Consider the following 21,682-nt stretch of genomic DNA (forward strand, 5'->3'; position numbering starts at 1 on the left):
AGAAACATTGAATATAGTTTGGATTGGAAAGGACTTTTAAAGGTCATCCAGTCCAATTCCCTTGCAGTCAGTATGGACATCTTCAGCTAGATTAGGTTGCTTAGAGTCCCATCCAGACTGATCTTGAATTCTTCCAGGAATGGGCATCTACCAGCTTTCTGGGCAATCTGGGCCAGTGTTTCACCACTCTCACTATAAAAGATTGCTTCTTTAGATTGAGTCTCACTCTCTCCTTTTTAGTTTAAAACTATCACCTCTTGTCCTGTTGCATAGACCCTGCCAAACAATCAATCCTGCCCATTGCTGAAAGATTTAAGTGCTGCAGGAGCTCAGCTTCTTGCCTCATCAGCCTGTGCTGAGCTGGGCTCCCACTGCCTCTCCAGGACATGGCAGGGATGGAGTTAAAAAGACCTGCTGCTGTTCTGCATGTAACTGCTGGGAGAATGAATAGTCACTATCAGAGTTGCTTTCAACTTTATAAACAATGAGTATAAAGCAGGCAGCATTTAAATTGATCATTTGAAGGTACATCCTGTAACAGGCTCTTAAAATCCTCAAAGCAGCTGGAAGCCCTCCAGAGCACTTTTCTGCAGAGATTTTCAGATTTTGTTTTCTGTGCATGTGAAAGCACTTGCATACACACAAATACACAATTTAACACCATTTGTTGAAAAGCAAAACTTCTTTCCAGGGCTTCTAGGAGGATGAATATTGGAATAATTAATGCTGCAGGACAGTGTAGCTCTACCCATTTTTGGAGCAGTTACCCTAATAAATGGCTCCATGCAGAGCAGACTCCTCAATGCAGATTAAATCACCTTGGCTCTGGCCAAGAGAAAGGCAATTCCTGCAGCTATTTCGTGTTTCATATTTTCATGCAGGTCAGCCCACCCCACTATTGGTGCTCTTCCATACTTTGGATCTATTTTAATTCATGGGATTGATAGGAGCCAAAGGTCTCTCAGCCTTCTCCAACCCATCACATATTGAGCCTTGCAATTCCATTACAGCTTCCCATCCTTGTGCTCCTCACTGTGTCTACTTCCATGAGGAACAGTTAACACAGGGTCACCCCATGCTAATAGGTGACCAGAGGAGTTATTAACATTGCTGTTTGCACCAGCTGGGGATGAGTAAAGCAAATTTATTACAGATTAAAGTAAGCTCAGATTTACTTTTGTACTCTGGTTTAAAGACTTTATTTTTGCTATGTGTAATATCAGTCTATCTTCTGGAGATGGCAGCATTTCTTACAGCTGTCAAATAATTCAGTCCAGTCCCTGATCTCACTATTTACCTTTTATTCTGATTTTTTTGCACTGTCAGCATTGTTTACCACATGTCACCCCTCAGATATTTATAGACATTTGTCAGATCTCCCCTCAGTCTTTTCTTACCAAGGCTAAACAGGCTCAGGTCTCTCAGTCTCTCTTTGTAAGGGAGATGCTCAAGTGCTCTAATAATCCTTGTGGCTCTTCATTGGACTTTTTCCAGCAGATCCCTGTCTCTCTTGAATTGGGGAGCCCAAAACTGGACAGAGTATTCCAGGTGTGGTCTCACCAGGGCAGAGCAGAGGAGCATAAAGAACCTCCCTAGACCCGCTGGACATACTTTTCTTGATACACCCTAGACTTTTAGAAATCTCAGTCAAAGCTGAATGCATTTTGGGCTGATTTTCCTCAGAGATGGACAACAGGAGGGCAATGAGAAGATATGTATTGAGTGTGTCAGTCATCTATCACTAAAAAAATGCTTGTGAGCTGGCCTCTTTTCCTTGCCAATACACTCCACCTGTTCACACCACATAGGCTGACACCACCCAGAAGTGTCTTGTAAAGACTTCACATTTTTGATGTTATAATTACAGCTGCTCACACATTCTTGGGCAGAACCTTGTTGAAATCCCAAACCTCTGCTGAATTGCTGCTATTTCTACTGATCCAAGTGGAAATTTTGGCCAGGACTGAATGAAACTTGGCCAGTTTTTCTGCCTTCTGGTTGCAAGAGGTAAAAATCCTCAAAGACACCCTAGAATTCCCAGCTCTTCAAAAACTTTCCCATCAGCTGGTTCAAATTTGGCTGATTAACCCTGAATAAGAGCTTTCCAAGCTGAACTATCCTCCCAAAAACACTAGGAGAATGGAGCCATAGAAACCTTGTAGCTTCAATATCATGTCTCTCAAATGTTTGAGCTTCAAATGTTGAGGCATGGGAAGGTTTGTACAAGGGGAAATCATGCATTGCCCTACACTCTCTTCAGCTTTCCTTCCTGATCAATGGCAAAACCAGGATGCTGACAAGAAAGACATCAGGTCTGACCTCACAGGACACCTCATTTTGTGACCAGCACACCATGTTTGGGTTTTTCCAGTCTGTTCAGCAGAAAAGGACCTGGAAATACTGGTTGACAATCAGCTAAATATGAATCAGCAATATGGTCAAGTGGCCAGGAAGGTCAACAGCATCCTGGCCTGCATCAAGAATAGTGTGGCCAGCAGGAGTAGGGAAAGTGATTGTCCTTCTCCTCTGTACTTGGCACTGGTGAGGCCACACCTTAAATACTGTGTTTGTTTTTGGGTCCCTTACTATAAGAAGGACGTTGAGGTGCTGGAGCATCTCCAAAGTAGGGCAATGAATCTAGTGAAGGGTCTAGAACATAAGTCTAGAAGGAGCAGCTAAGGGAACTGGAGTTGTTTAGCCTGGAATAGGAGGCTCAGGGTAGAACTCATTGCTTTCTACAACTACCTGAAGGGAGATGGTAGTGAGGTGGGTGTTGGTCTCTTCTCCCAAATAACAAGCAATAGGACAAGAGGAAATAGCCCTATGTGCCATGGGAGGCTTAGGTTGGAAACTAAGAAATATTTCTTCACTGAAAGGTTTGTCAAGACCTGGAACAGGCTGCCCAGGGAAGTGGTGGAGTCCCTATCCCTGGGGGTATTTAAAAGACATTTAGATGTGGCCCTGAAAAACGTGGTTTAGTGGAGACTTAGCAGTGCTGGGTTAATAGTTGGACTTGATAATCTTAAAGGTCTCTTCCAACCTAAACAATTCTATGAATAACTTGTTGTGCTTCAATGGTTCAGCAACACTGGAAGTCAGGGCTTGCAGCCTCACCACATGATGCCTTCTCCTGCAACATATCAGCATCCTGCAGCATCAGCATCCTGACCTGTTGCGGTCAGAGAAGACCCTGCAATGCCCGGGAGGGGAACATGAGCCTGCTCCAGGGCTGCTCAGAGAGTCAGTGGCACAGTCAGGCAGTGGAGATGAATACCAAAAGGGTGTGAAACACACATGTACCAACCTACATGCTCTGGTTCAGATCTGGTAACACAGCCCTGACCATTTAACAGCACAATAAAGATAAAAGAAAAATGAAAGTGCACTTGGAAAGTTTTGCAGGAATTGCAGTTTCCCCTCAGAAGATATTTTAATGAGATATCTCCTGAAAATACTCATGGAAGATGTGGAAATTCAGAGCCTGAGAATTTTTAAATTAAGGTCACACTCCTTACTTAAGATACTTTTCTCCTTCCTGTTGATGGAAGAGATTTTAAAGTCAGTTTTAAACAGATTAAAACAACGGAGCATGTGAAAATGTCTCACCACCAGGATTTTGAAAAGATGCAACATATTACCAAAGCATAAAAGAAATGTATCTGTAGCATTTGTTTTTAAATTGCAATAAAGATTACTTCTCCTTTTGGGCTGAGCAAGTCTTCTGGGTTGCAGTTTTGTGCTCCAAGCCAAAATGCCTCAAGACTTAATTTGCATTTAGGTAAAGGGTGTGAATAAATACTTAGTCAAAGAGGTTAAAAAAAAACCAAAACACCAGAAACAAAAGTGACTTGCAGTAAAGGAAATGCAAAAAGAAGAATAAAACATAAGCACTGGGATGCTAGTCATTGTTTTGGCATGACTAATTTGAGGATTTCTCAGAACTATAAACATGTTTTTCCTCCTCTTCACCACAACAGTGTCCCTTTAAATCTAATACAAAATACAAATCTAATACAAAATAGCTCTCTGAGTGTGTAGTTAAAATTCATACCATATAATTATGTCAGTTGAATATCCGGATGCAAAGATTGCTGCAGTAAAATAAAACTGTGATGTTCAAAAACAGACTGGGGAAAAAAATAATCCATGTGCTTGAATTTATTCTTATGTAGCAAAACATGACAAATATTCTGAGTCTTGAAAGCACCAATCATTCAGCCTCTGTTGGAATGAAAATGAGCATTAGGTGCTTGGTGCCTACAAAAAACTGTATGAAGGGCTGTCAGGCTTCCTATATTTCAGCATTCACTGATTACTTAGATTGAGCCCAGGAAGAAACTCATCTCAGAGCTCAGAGAACTGTCAAAAGATTATAAGACTTTTTTTTCCTTATGGACACATGGGGACTACTGAGGTTCTTGTTTCAGAGTAGGAATATTCCTGGGTTTACTGTCCTTTGCAGAGGCACCCAGTATCTGAAGCAGCTCAGAAACCTTGAAAGTCAAAGCATTAGAGATTCAGAATGGCACTGACACATGCACTTCTGTTTGAAACTGCATACTTACCTATGCAGTGAAATCTTTGAAAAAAAAAAAAACCACCAAAATTGCAAATTTTCAGCTGAAAATTCAAATTTTCAGTATTAAAGTCTGGAGAGGGACTCCACAGCAGTGCCCTGGCTTCTATAATGATTGCTACAAAAGATGTTATGACTGAACCATGCTGTCCTTTGAGCCATGGCTTGTCACAGCTCTCCTGCTCTGAATGGCTTTGAGTGTTTGAGTGATTGTTGCCTGGCTTGCAGAGGTCAGAGGAACAAAACAAGCTAGAAATCAATCACAGCCCAGAGCAGCTTTGGCTTGGAAAGCCACATTCCAGCTTCTCGATCTGTGAACTTGAGGGCAAAATGGAGAGACCAAATAACTTTTAAAGTGGCAAGGTTGACTTAGGATGGGATGGATGGAGAGTCATTCTATATGTCAAAAAAGGCAATACTGCGAGGCTGCCAGTAAAACTGTGTGAAAAGATCACTTTGTTTTTTGAGCCTGGAATCCAAGTGTTTTTTTCAAGTACTCATTCCTTTTCCATCCTGCAGGTCTTCCTTGTCTCAGCCACAACTGGAAGCACAATACTCCTTCAAAAAGGTCAGCAAATCCCATCTGGCTCCTGGAGTGATTCCATTTAGCCTCTCATCTTTTTTTGCTGTGGTCTCATGAAGGAAGTGGATGATTGCATGCATGCACTGTCTGAAAATAGAGCTGCAAGCTCTCACTTCTGTATCCATCCCAAACCTGACCTCCAGCTTCCAGACCGGGACTGGACCACAGACAACACAATTCTTCTGCCTCATATAAGTCATCCACTGGCATCAGCCAGTGTCCCCTGGGCCATCTGGAGGTACAGACAGTTCTCCCTGGTGTAGAAGCTCCCTTGTAGAGCTGTGACTGTTGTGAATATTATGTCCTTTTAATTAAGTCTTGGTTTTCTTTGCTTTTGGAGATGGGTCATTTATCCTTTGAAATCGAGCCCCCTCAAAAAGGGAATTATTTCCTTTTCTCTCCAGCTAAGGATCCATTCACAGAACATTTGTCCTCACTGACAGCTCTGAAGGAGTTAAACATTGAATGTCGGGGCTCAGTGTCACATTGCCTACAGCAGTTCCCAGACATTCACTGTTATAAATTCAATCTGTCTTTCAACAGGTGCTGCAGCCCTCTAGAATATACCACAGAGGTTATATTTGTTTCTCCTGACCCTGCAGAAGCACTAAGCCTCTCACTGAGCTGGTCCTAACCTCACACTTATCAGTGTTTTTTGTCACTAAATCCTACGACTAAGCAGGGACTGAGAGCATCCTGAAAATCAGCCTTCTGAGAATGATGCTGTTCTGAGTTTGAGCTTAGGGATATTGAGCATCTCTCAGGAGTGGTTTGAGTAGGTTGCACAGACAAGACAATCTCTAATTTCCTTCCATCTTTATTTTTTTTCCTTTGCCTTCTGTGTGCTTTAGTTCTGAGATGGTTGGTTGTGGCTGTAGAAAAGGCTCTGGAAAGATAATCAATTGGTGGTTTGGTGCCATGTAGGGCTATGAAGATATATATATATCACTTAAATGTCACTTCAGTTTTGGTTTGGATCTTAAGTGGGATTTCAGGTGGAAATGCTTTGTGATACCCCTCTAAAGTGTAGCCTTCATCACCAGTGGTTGTGCATAAATTAGGGTAAATCTGACACAACTTAACAGTAACTGGGAGCAAAGAAGATTCCCAAAATGAATGGCACCAGGTTTGTTCTCCATAACTAGAGTTTCCTGAGTTAGCTCTGATCCAAGTTAGTCACTGCAGCATACTGTTGCAGGGTCAAAGATGTTCACATAACACCAGTGTGGGCATGTAGGGTGTGACTTTTGCATATCCTTGGCCTAGGGTACCAGGATGCAGATTTTAATAGCAGATCTGCATAGTCACCTCAATTAGTCTTGGGTACCACAGGCCTTAAAAGCACTTGCCCAGGTTAGTGTGAAGGAGGTAGATGGAATTTCTGGAGCCACTTCCAAATGGTTAACCTCAAGATTCCTTTGTTTATCATCACCTCATGTCCAAGCTATTTCCTAACATGTAGCAGACTTAAGCACTTCACCAAGTATCTGTATTTCTGCAAAGCAACCACAGCCCGTGGAGGAAGGCAATAGATCCTTGTCTTACCTTGGTCTGGAACGTACAGAAGACGTGAGTCAAGAATGGGTGCTCCCAGGCTAAGGAGAGGACTCTCTTCTCCACCATTGTACATTCAACATCATCATCCATCAGCACCACATCCTTCTTCAGTGCTTTCACAGCAAAATACTGGTCAGTGCTCTTCAGCTCAGCAAGGAACACCTAGGGTGGGAATAGTGTTCAGAAAAAGTGATGTTTTTCTCTGAGCTGGCAGCACGACCATGGGAGGATGGGAGGTGAGCTCTACGAAATTCACCAGAGCAGACCTTAAAAAAGCTGATATTTAAGGCCCAGTTTTATCATAAAGACTTTGTTTGTTCCACACACCCAGGGGAGTTTTCTGAAGCTTTCATGAAGGATTAGGGGGTTTTGGCAATTACAAGAGCAGAGGCAACATGCCAGTATGGACATGTCAGAGAGCCAAGCACTTCTGCTAAAAGAAACCATCTTTATGCAAACGCTCATGAGACACAATTCCTGTTTTCTGACTTCAACTAACAAAACAGAGAATATTGCTTTGTCAACATGTGAAATGCAAATGCCCTGCACAAGATCCTCAGCAGCAGTTAAACTGATCTACACCAGAAGTGACTTTCTTCCCTTCCTCTCAGTTAGCAGGAGGCCTGAGCGAACAGGCTGAGTCCTCTATGCTTCTGCAGGATTTCTCTGAGATTAGCAAACACATCCCAGAGCAGTTAGAATCATAGAAGCATTAAGGGTGGAAAAGACCTCTAGGATCTAGTCCAATTACCAATCCAACACCACTACGCCCACTAAATGAAGAAACTGACTTCCACCTCGCTACAACCTCCTTTCAGGTAGTTGTAGAGAACAGTAAGGTCTCCCCTGGTTCTTCCAGTTCCCTCAGCTGCTTCTCATAAGACCTCTGTCTTATGTGGCCAGGGAAAATGGGACACGAAGCAGCAGAGAAGGGTTTTCTAGAGACCATGGAGCAAAGAAGTCTCTAGAGGAAAGCAGAGCAAGTGCTGATCTTTATGCTAACAACCTGTCAACACTTTCCCATAGACTGAATAAATACATAAGACTCATCAAAGAGGTCTTTGAAGTACTCTACCAGACACTATTTACTGAGTAAGCTCAGACATGTTTCAGCCCTGACAAAAGTTTTATTTACCCTTTTGGCTACTGCTGCATTTCACTTTGTAGCATTAGACAGAGAGCAGAGCCCAGAGCCTCCCTCTGTCTCTGCACTGAATGACCAGAAATACCAACAGTGCTGATGCTGCAGGCACCCTATTTACCCCTGCTTTTGTGCAGGACACTGCTCTCCTGGGGAAGCTGGAGAACACAATTTGGATTTGTGCAGTGACTTCCTAGGTCCAGGTAGGCAATGCTAGATCTCTTGCAGAGGGGGCTTCCTCACAAGTCTGGCCTGCCCTCAACCTGGTCCACACAGAGCAGCAAAGAGTCCTCAGGCACTGAAATCTGCACATTCTATGGGGAAGTGAATCTTGCTCCAAGCAAATAAGGCCATCAGGAGCAACACCTACACAGGAAACTTGTGGGTGAGGGTTGTTGCAGAAGAGCATGAAATAGCCCATGCTATCCACACCCACATCTGCAGAGAGATGCAAATGCTTGCAGGCTTGGAGAGTCTGTGTTAACACAGGTGCTGAAGCAAGAATGTGCTTCAGTGGAGGTATTCAAGGCTTCACAAAACCCTGAGCAACTTCATCTATTATAGAATCATAGAACAGTTTCAGTTGGAAAAGACTGCTAAGATCATTGAGTCCAACTGTGGATCTAACATCATCATGGCCATTAAACCACATCCCAAAATACCATGTCTACACCTTTTTTTGAATGCCTCCAGAAATGGTGACTCCACCACATTTTGACCAGCATGTTGGATTAGATAACCTCCAGAGGCTCATCCCTCCCAACATAAATGTTTCTATGACATTTGTGCACTTGAGTCCAGGTTAGCCTGGGCTATGGATTTGGAGGTATTCTGTCTTAGCTCCAATGCTGAAGTCTCAGCTCTGCTTCCTGTGCAAACTGTAGACGTGCCAAGTATTTTCAAGTATGGAAAGCCAACACAGCAAATATTTCACCAGTTTAAGCACTGGCTGCAGCAATTGCTCCAGCTCACTTAGCAGGCAAAAGGCAGCCCTTCTTTAAAGCACAGTGTTCCACCTTGTAAAGACAAGGGATCTGAACAATGTGATACATAATGATACTCCTTCTCCCTGTTGGCTGTGAAAATACAATGGTGAGTTCCTCTGAAATTGCTTCACACAATTGCTGGCACTGAATAACGCAAGTGCCCTTCCAGGGAACGTCTGCAAGAAGGAGGAACAATCCACAATTCATCAAGATTAATGAATCCCCTGAAAACAGGTGGCTCTTGTTTCAACAACAAAAATTCTTGGCTGGTGCTAAATTTCCTTTATGCTCCAGCAGAGATCGGAGCTGGGTAAGAGCAGTTAGCATTCCCAGCTGCAGACCTGCTGCTCTGCAGAGGGGAGGTGATCCATGCTCCACTTTCCAGAAAATGCTACCATCTCCCTTTGAGCTTGCTCAGCTAAGGCTGCTGAAGTAGCTGCATGAAGGAGGAGAGCACAAAGATCTTTCACACCAGCTCTGTGTGGATGCCTGGGACACGTCAGCCTGCATGGAGGGGAAGTTGCAGCCCCACCTGGGGGCTTTCCTCAGCTGCCATGGGCACTCATGAAACAGCAAACTAAGAGGGCAGAGGGAAGGGCAAGGAAGCTCTTTGTCTTAGGCAAGGAGAAGGCTGAGTTCAAGACTTAACCATGTCAGAGCAAGGATTCTTTGAAGGCTTGGAGATGTTTCTTCCTAAGAGACCTTCAAGCCACATGCTATTTAGTGCCATAATAAGCAACATGCAGACCTACGTGATGGCATCTAGTTCCCTGGTGCTTACCTTGCCAAAACTGCCCTTCCCCAGCATCTTGTGCAGGACAAAATCTTCAATGGTTAGTTTTAGCTGCACTTGGTGCTCTTCCTGCTCCTGGGGTTGTTCTCCAAAGTCTGATTCTATCAGAGATTCCCCCTTCACTGTATCCTCCACTGGAGTCTCCCAGGAGATGCCCTGTGGCTCTGCAACACACACCAAAGCATTAGAATAAATCTCTGGAAACAAGAAGAAAATCCTCAGAACACTTAGAGGTGTTGAGTTTAAAGTTTTAAAAGAGTATTTCAAGTAAGTGGAAATGTGATGGCCATATTAATGAAGTAGCACTAAGGAATGCTACCACCTTTCTTTCTCTCCAGAGGAAATTTTACTCCTGTGTAACTCCATCTTCTTCAATGGCATTACTTCCACTTTACAAACTTTTTATTTTTCTGTTTTATGGCAGTAAAACATGAGCAAATTCATGATTTCTGGATGCCTGCATTCTGTGTTCCTTTTGCTGGTTGCCATTATGATACAGTCCTACTTTTGGAGCCCTTTTCAAGACCCTTGCCAAACCTAGCATGTGAAAGGATGGGACGGCGTTTTGATATTGGGTCTCTGCTCCAGATATGAATCTCTGATTAAGTACTCCAGCTGTCCTGCAGTGGAACAACTCTGACTTCAACACTACATTCACTTGGATGTATGTGAACTTGTCAGAGATTCTGCCTCTTACTGGGTTTATCCCAGTACTGAAGTGCATGTTGGCTGTACTGTCCTAAACTGATGAAGAACAAGAACACTACTCATCAGCTAAACAGATCCACAGCTAAACCAGATTTGAAACCACTTGGGGCTTTACTGATTCACATCAGCATATCCAGTTCTATTTGTACAAAAGAAAGAAGCCCAGATGGGGACATAATTTATTTCCCCTTGGAGGCCAAAGAACACTGTCCACTTAGCTCAGATGGTACCAAAACTGGATGGTACTCAGTAACCCAGTGCTGCAGGGTATCAAATCCAGAGCACTGTGGCTGCAATCTAAACAGTGTCTTCTGACATTTTGTTTTAGGTCCAGTTTCCAGGGCAGTATTAACTTTCATTGAGAAAATGAATGATAGTGAGGCCTGGACTCTCTGCTTGATTTTCTTTAGAGCTGGAGTTGAGGATGCACTGTCCCAGTCCTTGCTTGATTTAAGTATTGATTCACTTACACTCTTCTTTTTACCCTCCCCTTTCTGGTATATGCATTTTAAAGCTTGTGGGAGGCAGAAGAGCATTGTGTGAGTGCCATCATAGGTCTGCTGCTACAGTTCAGTTCTTGGAGCACCAAGAGGGGGCCTGAAATGTTCTTTTATGTGGGACAGATGGGTTAAATGAAAGATGGTGACATTTTTGCTCCTAATATCCAGAGCTTTTTTGGCTCATGCACAAAGCAAATAAACAAAGGATCTCCCCAGCTGACTGTGATTTTCATTCCATGCCACTGAGCTCCAGTAGCTTTGTTGAAGTTCTGTTAATCAGTGCTCCTCTCCAGTCTCTCATTCACCCTCTAAATGTCTGCTTTTATATAACAGAGGGCTGTGACACCTGTATCAGCTCCTGGATAAAGGAAGCGGAGATCTGTCAGTGGTTTTCAAAGGTACTGGATGTTGACCCCCACATAAAAAAATATGAAATCAGAAAAAGAATTTGCCATGGTGATCAAAAGGACTCCAAATTTCCTGTTTAGAGCTTGGTTTATCCTTAAAGTTCTCTGATTGTTACAGTCCATAAGTCCCAAGAAGGGAATAAACACACTCTCGCCAAAGGAGGTATGAAGTGAATTCAAACACTGGGTCAGATAAAGACTTTAGGGGTTAACTGAATGAGTGGTGTCTGATATATCATGTCACCAGAAGTTGTGATGAAAGGGATGTGCAGGTTTATAGGAAGGGAAGGGTCCAGAGTGAGATTTAGGTCTTACAATGTACTCAAAGGTTGTGACTGGGAAGAGCTTTTGATATCCTGGGATGAGAAAGAATATGTCTTGCTTTAGGCTGGAGAGATACATGAAAGATTCAGTGCCTGATAAATTCCCCATCCTTGTCACCTTCACCTAGCCATGCAGAAATCCAAACTGAACAAAGCCTGCTGTGCCGTATCGCTAGGGGAAACTACCTTTTTTTCCTGTTGTAGATGCTGGCAGTGCCTGAAGTGGAGTTACCTCCTTCACAGGGACAGGGAAGCCAATTTCTAGAGGTCCATCCCTGGAGATCTGTTCAGTGTCACGCTGACAGCGAGCCTGAAGTACAGAAAACAGCAAATGACTTTGCAGCCAGGGGTTATGTTCTGGGCTTATGGCCACTGTGGCTTCTTCAGTGCGACTGCCACAGAAGCTGAGATCTAGAAGATGCCTTTGCTTATGACAAAAGCATGCCCACATCTAATGTTTAGGGGTTTGGTAACCTAAAGGAAATCACAGCCTTCTGTGAGCTGAGTGTGGCTGTTACCAGGTCTTTGCATTTCCAATACAGGCATCCCCTATTTTGCACAAGGGTCTGAGGCTCTGGCTTTCCACACAAAGGTCATTTCAATGAGCAGCTTCTTCGCCAATAGTCTGTTTGAACAGAATCTGGAAAAATACTAGAGGCTGAAACATGATGCAGCCTCATCCCTGTAGATTGCCTGGATTTCATTCTGAAGAACTCCTTGCTTCAGGGTTTTGCAGAAGGTAAGAATTTGTCTGGATTCACACAAAAGCATGAAAGATGAATCCTCTGAGGGCTACAAAACAGTAAAACTCCACATATGGCTTAAGAAGTCCCCAAAACCTAAATTTCTGGAGATCAAAATACTATTTTGGGGGAAATATTTGATGCTAGCCCTCCTCACCTCTCAATGGTGACTCCAAGCATACAGTGGAAGTAGCTTTAGAGAGAACACAAGTAAAAACAATAAAAACAGCAGAAAAAATCCTCTTTGGAGGTTTGGCAGCACTCCTCTAACACATAAAGGTGAGAAACATGCAGAGCTAAACCTATTATCCCCTCATGAAGGGAAAAATACCCACTGTATGGGTAAAGATGTTGCCTCTGGGATACTTGAGTAACCTAAATATGGAGAAATAGGTACCTGCAGATTTTGTCCCTCTCTGAGCTTGCTTGAGAGCTGAAAGGCGTCCTAAGAATCTTGATTTTGAACAAGAATCTCAATTCTTTTACAGTACTGGGCTTGTGATTAGCTACTTTTACTCATTTTAATTCATTTTTCTCTGTTCATACAGTGCTGTTCATATGACAGTAGAATCTAAATCCTTTCCTCAGGGTCCACTTCTGTTCATGAGAGTCCATGCTCTGGGATTTTCATTGCAAACAGATCAGAGCATCACAGGACAAATCACTAAGTCACAAGCATGAAACAAGGTAGTGACAGCAAAAGGACCTAAACCAAGTTCCTTCTACTCTGCCTTGGACTCTATTACAAAACCTCAGCTGTGAACATAATGTAACTACAACTATACTGGATAAGAGCTAGGCTCCATATAGGTCATGTCCCATCTGCAATGGATGTTAAACAGACACCAGGTAAAGATAGAAGTGTAGGCATGCAAAGTCATCTTCTCAGAATATTCTCCCTCCCTCTAGAGGCATGTGACCTTGACATTTTTCTTGATTGAAAGGCAATGCTTTTCTGTTAGCAAAATTAATCATTTTATTACTCCTGAACAGATTTCTCTTATATGAACACTGGATATTGTAACTTGAATTGATGAAGACTTCTAACCTCCACAAGTGCTGAGATGAACTTAAAGCTATGTATTCCACGAAGGATCTATTTCCTAATCTTTAACCTTGCTACACACAGTGCCCCACTCAATGTCCTTACTTATTGCACTGAAGTAAACATTGAACCAGGTCACTCAAAGTTTAAAGTATTTACCTGCTGGGTGCTCTCTATCATTGCCAGAGCTTCGGCCATTAGTTTCTGGTTAACCCCACAGAGGTTTGCTACTTTTGTCTGGCACTTGTGATGAACGTTCATGCCACACTCTGAAAGAAAGAACAAGAGGTGTCAAGACAACAAAGGATAGCTAGACTGTAAAGGATTTGGCATCAGTTTGAGCAGGAATACGTGCTAGTGTTGGCCAAGGGCAGAAATCAGCCACATAAACAGCTTAAAGTCTGGGAACTATTTATTTCTCATGAGATGGCACTCAGGACTTTTTTTTTTTTTTTAATTCTCCATGAAGAGGAAGAATTTTTCTGTCTTCTGGGCAAAAGGTTGTATTCCCACATCCATCAGCGTTTGTAGCTACAGGAACTCAAAGAGAACCTGTAACCACAGAACAGGATTTCCCCATTGGCATAAGTTTATGAAGATGGTGAAGTATCTTGGGTCTGTCTGATAGCAGAAAAAGAGCAGGCAATTTGATACTGGGAGTGATTTGGAAGATCAGCAGTGTCATTGAGATGTTCTTTGCCGCTCTGGGAAGTGACTCTTCATCCTCACGGACCACATATCTTTCTGTATACTGACAGTTTCCATCCTCCTTGAAGAATGATCCTCCTTTAATGATGGTCCTCTTGACCACTTCTTTACCACCTTAAATGCCATCTCAGAGAGATTTTGTGGAGAAGCATGATAAATGAGATTTGGCTCTTTAGATTGCAATCTTCTGAAGACAATGGCCCACCCCTAGGCTCTGCTTGTGCAACATACACTGGGTACTCACCATCACACTTCAGTCCTTGCCGTGCAAGGCCCCAGAGGAGTGTGCCACAGTGCTCACAGAAAGTTGGGCTCTTGTAGTTGTAGACTTTGAAGCGGTGAGGCATGTCGATCTTGAACCGCTCCTTATGGAACTGCAAGAGAAGAGCCATTTTTTCAGTCCACTCTTGTGTACACAGAAAACCCCCAGGCTTGTATTACAGTAACTGGGATATCTACTGCCTCTTTATGCTTGCATATGACCACCAAGAAGACACTATCTCTAACTATCATTTAGATACACAAAGTCAAATTTTAATATATAAGATCTGTGCAGTTCAGTGGGAACTGGGTTCTTTAAGCCTCAGGCTTGATTTATCTGACCAGGTAACTCCCTTAATGCTCAATGGAAACATAAGGGTACCTCTAAAATTATTCATCCTACACTGAAATGGATGTCTAATTTTGTTGTCATGAATCAATCTTTGGAAGAGCCTATCCTTCTTCTTTTAGTTTATAGAGAGTCAAAGGTGATGACAAAGTAGAGATACTCTACCCTAGAGATGTCAGAATACAGTTGAGATGAAACTCATTTCTAAAAGAAGCTAAAGGAGAACAGCAACCAGGGTAGGACTGAAAGCAAAGTGAAGCTGTGGGACACAACTGAGAAAAATAGGTCTATCAAGAGTTGAAGTTCCACTTTTGACCACCAAAAAAGGACATTTGTTACAAACTGGGAAGACAAAAATAAAGTAAATAATAGTGGAGATGTTAGAACTTCAACTGACAATGTGGAAATCTTACATAACAGAGAGGGATGTTAAAGTGCTGCTTTGAAAACTCAAAGTGATGTTGTGTCTAATACAATGCAGCAAAGAATTTCCTCTGGTAAATCACAGAACGGTAGGGGTTGGAAAGGACCTCTGGAGATCTGCTAGTCCAATCCTGCTGCTAAACCAGGTTCACCTAGAGCAGGTTGCAGAGGATTTCATTCAGGCAGCTTTTGAATGTCTCCAGAAAAAGAGAAATCTCCACCTCATGTCCATGACTTTCCTTTGAGCTGTATTTCATACATTAGAAAAATATCAGTCCTGATTCAACTTATTCAGGGGCTTCATTTGAGTGAATCAGAAACAAGAGGTAATGAAACCATTGGGAATGTAATAAACAAAGGGCACAGATCAGATCACACAGCCTTCTGCTTCCTAAGAAGCCTTAGAGCCATGCAGGAGGGATCTGAAGGACACCCAAGTTTTCCAAAAGCAGCCAAATAATCACACATACCATTGTTTCTCTGCTGTTGATTGCTGATCCTGTACACTTGGCTATTACTTTATCAATGCATTTCTTATGAATGGCAGCATTACATTCTGAAAGAACAAGTGTGTCATGGTGTTACTAAAGTTAAGAGAGGATCAAGTAAGTAATGCTAGTAATAATATCAAAATAGTTTCTTACGTCTGCATTGATAGCCTTGTTTATTCAGACCCCTGAAATAAACAGAAAAATGGTTAATTCCAACTTATCCAAAAGCCTTGACAAAGAAAAGGAAACAACATTTATGAAAGAGACAGAATAAAACAGCTTTGATTTTTATCAGTCTTTGTAGAGCTTCAATAATCTAAATATATCCATTAAATCCAACTGTGGAGTGATTGTGGTTTTCACAGCATGCTCTGCACAGATTCACATCCTGAATTTAGCAATATCCAAATAGCAAACTGGACTCATGAGACGTGTTCATGTGGTTGGCCAAAAACAAAAAAGGAAATTAGGAAAAATAAACTAAAAATGGAGGGAATTGTCACAGTTGGAATTACAATTGTGAACTACTTCCTTGCAGTGATGCAATAACTCTACAAGCAAGATGTCAGGGGTCCTATCCTGCTGCTTTGACTAACAGCAGGAGAAAAGAGATTCACCAGAGAATCATAGAATCATATAGGTTGGAAAAGATATTTAAGATCATCAAGTCCAATTGTAAACCTAACGCTTCCAAGTCTACCATTAAACCATGTTCCTAAGCACCATGTCCCTAAGCACCATGTCCCCAGTGTTAAAAGGGGAAATGAATAGAGCTATTTTCATTTACCATACAAACTCATGACAGACAGAGCAGAAGGTAGGTTGTGGAAAGAAGGTAGCTGTGAACTCGTGACACTTGACATTGTGGATCTTGGCCTGCTTGATGGCTCCCCTGCGCTGGTGCAAGGAGAAAAAGCCTTCAGTCTCACAGTCAGACAGGTCCTTTGCATCTGGGGGTAAAGAAAACAGAAGATTTATTAAGGAATTCTGTTCTAATCAAATGCCTTGAGAATCATAGAATAGAATCACAGAATCATTAAGGTTGGAAAAGATCTCTAAGATCATCAAGCCCATCCATAAACCCAACACCAGATGCAGCTGCCAAAATACTGAATGACTCTAGATAATGGTTCCCTCATGGGAATGAATATTATGAAATACTGATTTCTGAAACCCACACAAGGCTTATTTGGATGCTTTTTTAATCTACCATTCCTACAACGACACTAAAATGACTTTAAACTTGGGGGACTCTGCACTCCCTTGAATACTTATAATGCTGCTTCTGAAATGTAGGCTAGAAATTTCCCAAGGAAAGATAATCTGTAGTTAAATATAAATTTCTAACTTTGTATAGCACCGAAGAACCATGCCCTAATAAATATTATATTACATAAAAACTAACAATTACCTACACATTCCCACAAACACACATGTATACATTTATCTCTGTGGGTACTTAGCCGAATCTTTTACCTGGGCACATACATGTGAGTGAGCACCCTAAAATACTCTTTTTCTTGCTCTTTTCTATGCCAACAACTGTTTTGCTGTTTGTTGTGACCATGCCATCATTCACAGTTCACACATAAGCTTGTTTGAACAGCAAACCAACCAATTTTGTACACCACCTGCAGGTACACAAGGCCACTTAGATATGTGCTTGTGTCTACAAATCTAGATACGCACACCATATTTCCCTCTCAGTCTGCTTTGTTTTACTCATGCTTTACACAGCAAGTTACACAGGTCTTCTGTGGAAACTGTCTCCCTGTGTGATCTGATGCTGACCTTGCTATTTGTAATAGACAAAACTTGTATTCTCTATGCTTTAGCCTCTATGATAAGGTATACAATGAGGCAATAATAGCCTGGTAGGAATGGCAGGAATGGATGAAGAAAATATCAGTATGGACATGCTATTAGCTGCTTTTAAGACATCCGTGTTTCTACAAACAGAAGGGCCTTCTAGATATCTACACCTTACAGCTTCACCCCACATCTGTGAAAGGCAGTGAGAAGTTGGCATCAAAGAGAGGTAAACCAAACTGAGCATTTGGATTATAAACGCACTTTCTTCAACAAAGCAAAATGCATTTCACATAGGTATCAGATTCTGCAAGTGAGATTTGGTTCCCAGTGACGGCACACAAATGACTGTGTCCTTTGTCCAGAGTGACTAAGCTGCTGTCACATCCCTGGAGGCCTGGATGATGGAGCTCAGTGAATGACTCAGCTCACCTTGCATTCAATCAGATGAATCACTCTCTAAGTTCTTTTTCTGGTTTGCCCAGATTGCTCTCAATATTGCAGCCCAACTAACGTGTAAGGGTGTTATCAACAATAAATTGTATCCTAGCCTTTTTATCTGCACTAAAATGTTCATCAAGACACATTACATGCAAGTAGAATTATTTCAGAGGCAGCCAGCTCCTTATCTGTTTTGTCTTGTTTAGTGTAATGACCAAATCTGCCACTGTAGTCGAAAAATGGCCAAAAATTTGCCTTGCAAATCACACTCAATCTTCATCCTCACCATACAATAAAAATTGCTTTTCTGGTGTGTTTATGATAGTTCCTATGAATGGATCAGTAGTAACACAGACATTGTTTTCAGTGAAGACATCCTGTCTGCCCACATAACCAGAAATCACATCCATCAATTAAGAAACAAAATCACTTGCCACTTATTTCCAGGAAGTATCGTGCATTCATCAGCATTCGCCCTTGAGGTTTCAGTTCTAACTGGTTGAGATAAATGAAAAACAAGAAAAAAAGACCAGTGAAATCATTAAACAGTCATTTAAAGAAGTAACAATCATTTCAGATGGTTCAAGCAATCTCTTTTTCCCAGTGGGAATTAATGAATGCAAATTAATACTAATTTTTAGGTACCTCAAGGCCATGTGGGGCAAAATGGCAGGATAGGAGCAGCTACGGAGAAGCCAGTCCACCTCTTACCAAACTCTTGGAACAGCATGATAGAAGAGATAAATGTGACTAAACCACAGAATCTGCAGGCAGCTCAGAGACCAGCTCACAACCAGCATTATCTATAGAGACAACTTGTTGTTCCCAGAGGAGCTTGCAAGGGAAAAGTGGGAACATCTCTAAAAGAATCAACCAACTCCAGTTAGATACTTGAAAAGACCTATGAAGACAAGCTAAGAGAGTCTGAGTTGTTCAGCCTGGAGAAGGCTCTGGGGAAATCTTACATCAGTCTTCCAGTATCTAAATGGGTCAACAGGAAAAATGGGGAGGGACTTTTTTAGAAGGGTTCATAGGAATAGAACAAAAGGTAATGGCTTTGAACTGAAAGGTGGTAGATTTACATTAGATGTGAGGCAGAAATTCTTCACTGTGAGAGCGCTGAGACACTGAAACAGGTTGTCCAGAGAGGCTACGGATACCCATTCCCTGGAAATGTTCAAGACCATGTTTAGATGAGGTTTTGAGCAACCTGGTGTAGTGGAAGGTGTCTCTGCCATAGGCAGGGGGCTTTGCACTAGGTGATCTTTAAGGTCCCTTCCAACCCAAACCATTCTATGATTCTGAAAAGATACTAAAATCTTTTAGAAGCTTGGTCCTGCAACTCTAACTTCCATTACAGTTAATGTGAGTGGTGCTACAAGATTTCTCAGGGGTTTTTAGGCATTTCCTCAGGACCTGTAAATTCCCACTTATTTGAACCTCTGTCCGGAGGTGCGTTTGTAAATCTGGATCCACTTGCCTAGGAATAAGAAGCCATACATTCAAGGACTTCTTCAGCCTGAGAGCCACAACAGTGTCTTCTCCACCTAGTCCCAGCAAAGCCTGAGCAAGGTTACTTCTACCTTCCAGCTGAAACACTGCCCTTGCATAGAAAAGGGAGAAAAATGTTATTGTCTCCCATCTTGACCCATGTAGGATGGAATGCCTGGGACTACCCTCCCTAGGTCATGGCTTGTGATGGGAACTAAGTGGAGAGAAGATCTCAGGGGTGTTACCAGGCTGGGACAAAAACACTGCCAGAGTCTCCCAGCTCCAGCTGACCTCGTGTCTGTTACTCTTGCTGCAATCAAGCATCATTTCAGCCTTTGTGTCCTCTCTCATCCTCACTAGGATACTCCCATGGCTTTGGAATATAGGGATGGAGTCATGCTGAGTATCTTAGTTCCTTCCAAGTTATGTGTTAAATGTGTAAATCTCCATCAAATCTTGTTTTTAGGTCTGTTTAGTGACTAAGGCCTTTTTTACTTTACTCTTTGCTTAACTCAAGCAGCTTAGCCTGAGAACTGGCATGAGAAATAAACCAACCAAACAAACAATGTAAAAATTCAGAAAATCAGGGTTTTTTTTTCTCCAAGTATCTTTCCACTTTGTTGTTATTCATGGTACAGCTACTTAATACTTCACATGAAATACTATTATCAATAGCTTTCTCGCTCGGACTACCAGGGAACAAAACCTGACAATGAGCATCCTTGTGAAGGCTGTTACTTCAAATTTACTTCACTGTTCCTCCCACGGCTTTAAAGGCATTTCTCTGACATAAGTCTGAAGTCAGGCAGCTATGAATCAGTTACTTGAACGCAGATTAAATTTTTAAAGCTGTTTCCCCAGAGCACATAAAATAATTCACATGTAGCCACTTACATTAGCACTTGTCCCCAGTGGGTTTTCTAAGTGAAGATTGATACATAGGCATGGCTCGCCTGGACCAGAATCCTTGCTAACAGAGGGCATGTCTTTCAATATAACAGCAGCAGCTGCTACAAAAGTGCCAGGCTCTCTTTTTCTATCATGCATGGAAGTCTTTCCTTCGAGTCATACTCAAGTAGATTCAAAATATTATTTCTTAGATGGTAACCGGTTTATGCTGCCCTGCTAGTTGCAGTCACAGCCTGGCATGGACACAAGGCATTGCTCTACCCCACAGCAGCTGCCATCACATCCTGCAAGAGAAGCTAACAAAGCTTACCCATATTTCTGTCTTCCCATTGCTTTTTTTGCACCTCTCTGCCAGCACCTTGAGTTCCACTGTGGTCTCTGAAACCATTTCAGCACTTTTGTCCTTGACGACGATGTGCATGACCCTGCCATTGTTGATATGGGCATCAAAAGTGCTGTTCCAGGGTGGGTACATGGTGGGCTTCTTCTGCACGTACACTTGGCCATTTTCTGTCAACAAGAAGTGGTTTGTGGTTTGGATTAACTAGACTCACTTCTCACTTGTACTGAGTTCACCACTTTATAATCCCTGCTACAGATCTGTGTTACTTACCCATTTTAAGGTCTCTCTTCTTACACAGTGCATAATAAGCCATGTTAGAGTGTCTTAGGAGCTTACTATGTGAAGTGAAGACTAGGATGGGATTTATCTCACTTTATGTGTCTACAATGTGTATGCCCAGATCTGAGCTGTCTGAACATTGGCTTCATTCAGAGCCAGTGAAGAGAAATTAAACCAACAGAGTTTGTGTATGTTCATTTGACCAAATACAGGCACCTACCTTAGAAAAGATAATTTCCACCCTTGACTCTATTAGTTGTGTTGAGCAGACTGAGTATACTAGAAATTTACTCACATCTAATCTCATCACAGATAACCAGCTACATGTATCATCTGTCCCATGGCAATGCAAAATGAAAGGAAGGGCTTTGCTGCAATCCCCCCAAAAGTTGGGTGCACTCTGTGATTAAAGTTCACCTGGAAGGCACAGCCAGTCAGTTGCTGCATCTCAGCTAACTCAGAGATGTTAATACACAAACTGTCTAGCAGACTTGCAGCCACATCCACAGTGGTGCAGAGTTTTCAACCTAGCAATTTTTTCCTGCACCTTCTCCTCATGTATTACTCTTCCTTCACAGCAGACACATCTTATAATGGTGATGAATGTAAAATGAGTATCTCTGAGGCTTAGCATTAGCTTACAGAGAATCCTCTCTAGTTAGTTCTCTCTGAAAAGAGCCTCAGACAGCTTTATTTATTTCATTTAGCCCACTTCATTTCATTCAGCCCTGTAAAAGGTTTGGATGCTTACTCAAGGTAAATTCTATCTCATAATTACCATCTCCAGATTTTCAACCTATTAAGCTCTGAAGTTGG

At 42.2% G+C, this 21,682-nt stretch overlaps 1 protein-coding gene across 2 annotated transcripts in view; it reads right to left on the reverse strand.

Annotated features, from left to right (window-relative positions):
* PRKCQ (protein kinase C theta) overlaps window positions 1–21,682 on the reverse strand; it is a 48,056-nt gene that overhangs the window by 21,217 nt on the left and 5,157 nt on the right. For both annotated transcript variants that reach the window (XM_054399922.1, XM_054399921.1), the window contains exons 2-11: window positions 20,555–20,754; window positions 18,279–18,339; window positions 16,382–16,544; window positions 15,748–15,779; window positions 15,574–15,659; window positions 14,315–14,444; window positions 13,522–13,631; window positions 11,761–11,884; window positions 9,625–9,800; window positions 6,705–6,878 (exon numbers count right to left, since the gene is read on the reverse strand). In XM_054399922.1, the coding sequence (XP_054255897.1) occupies window positions 6,705–6,878; window positions 9,625–9,800; window positions 11,761–11,884; window positions 13,522–13,631; window positions 14,315–14,444; window positions 15,574–15,659; window positions 15,748–15,779; window positions 16,382–16,544; window positions 18,279–18,339; window positions 20,555–20,754 (1,256 nt within the window). The remainder of the gene's footprint in view (window positions 1–6,704; window positions 6,879–9,624; window positions 9,801–11,760; window positions 11,885–13,521; window positions 13,632–14,314; window positions 14,445–15,573; window positions 15,660–15,747; window positions 15,780–16,381; window positions 16,545–18,278; window positions 18,340–20,554; window positions 20,755–21,682) is intronic.

This window comes from Indicator indicator, chromosome 3 (genome assembly GCF_027791375.1).
Source record: "Indicator indicator isolate 239-I01 chromosome 3, UM_Iind_1.1, whole genome shotgun sequence".
NCBI lineage: Eukaryota > Metazoa > Chordata > Aves > Piciformes > Indicatoridae > Indicator > Indicator indicator.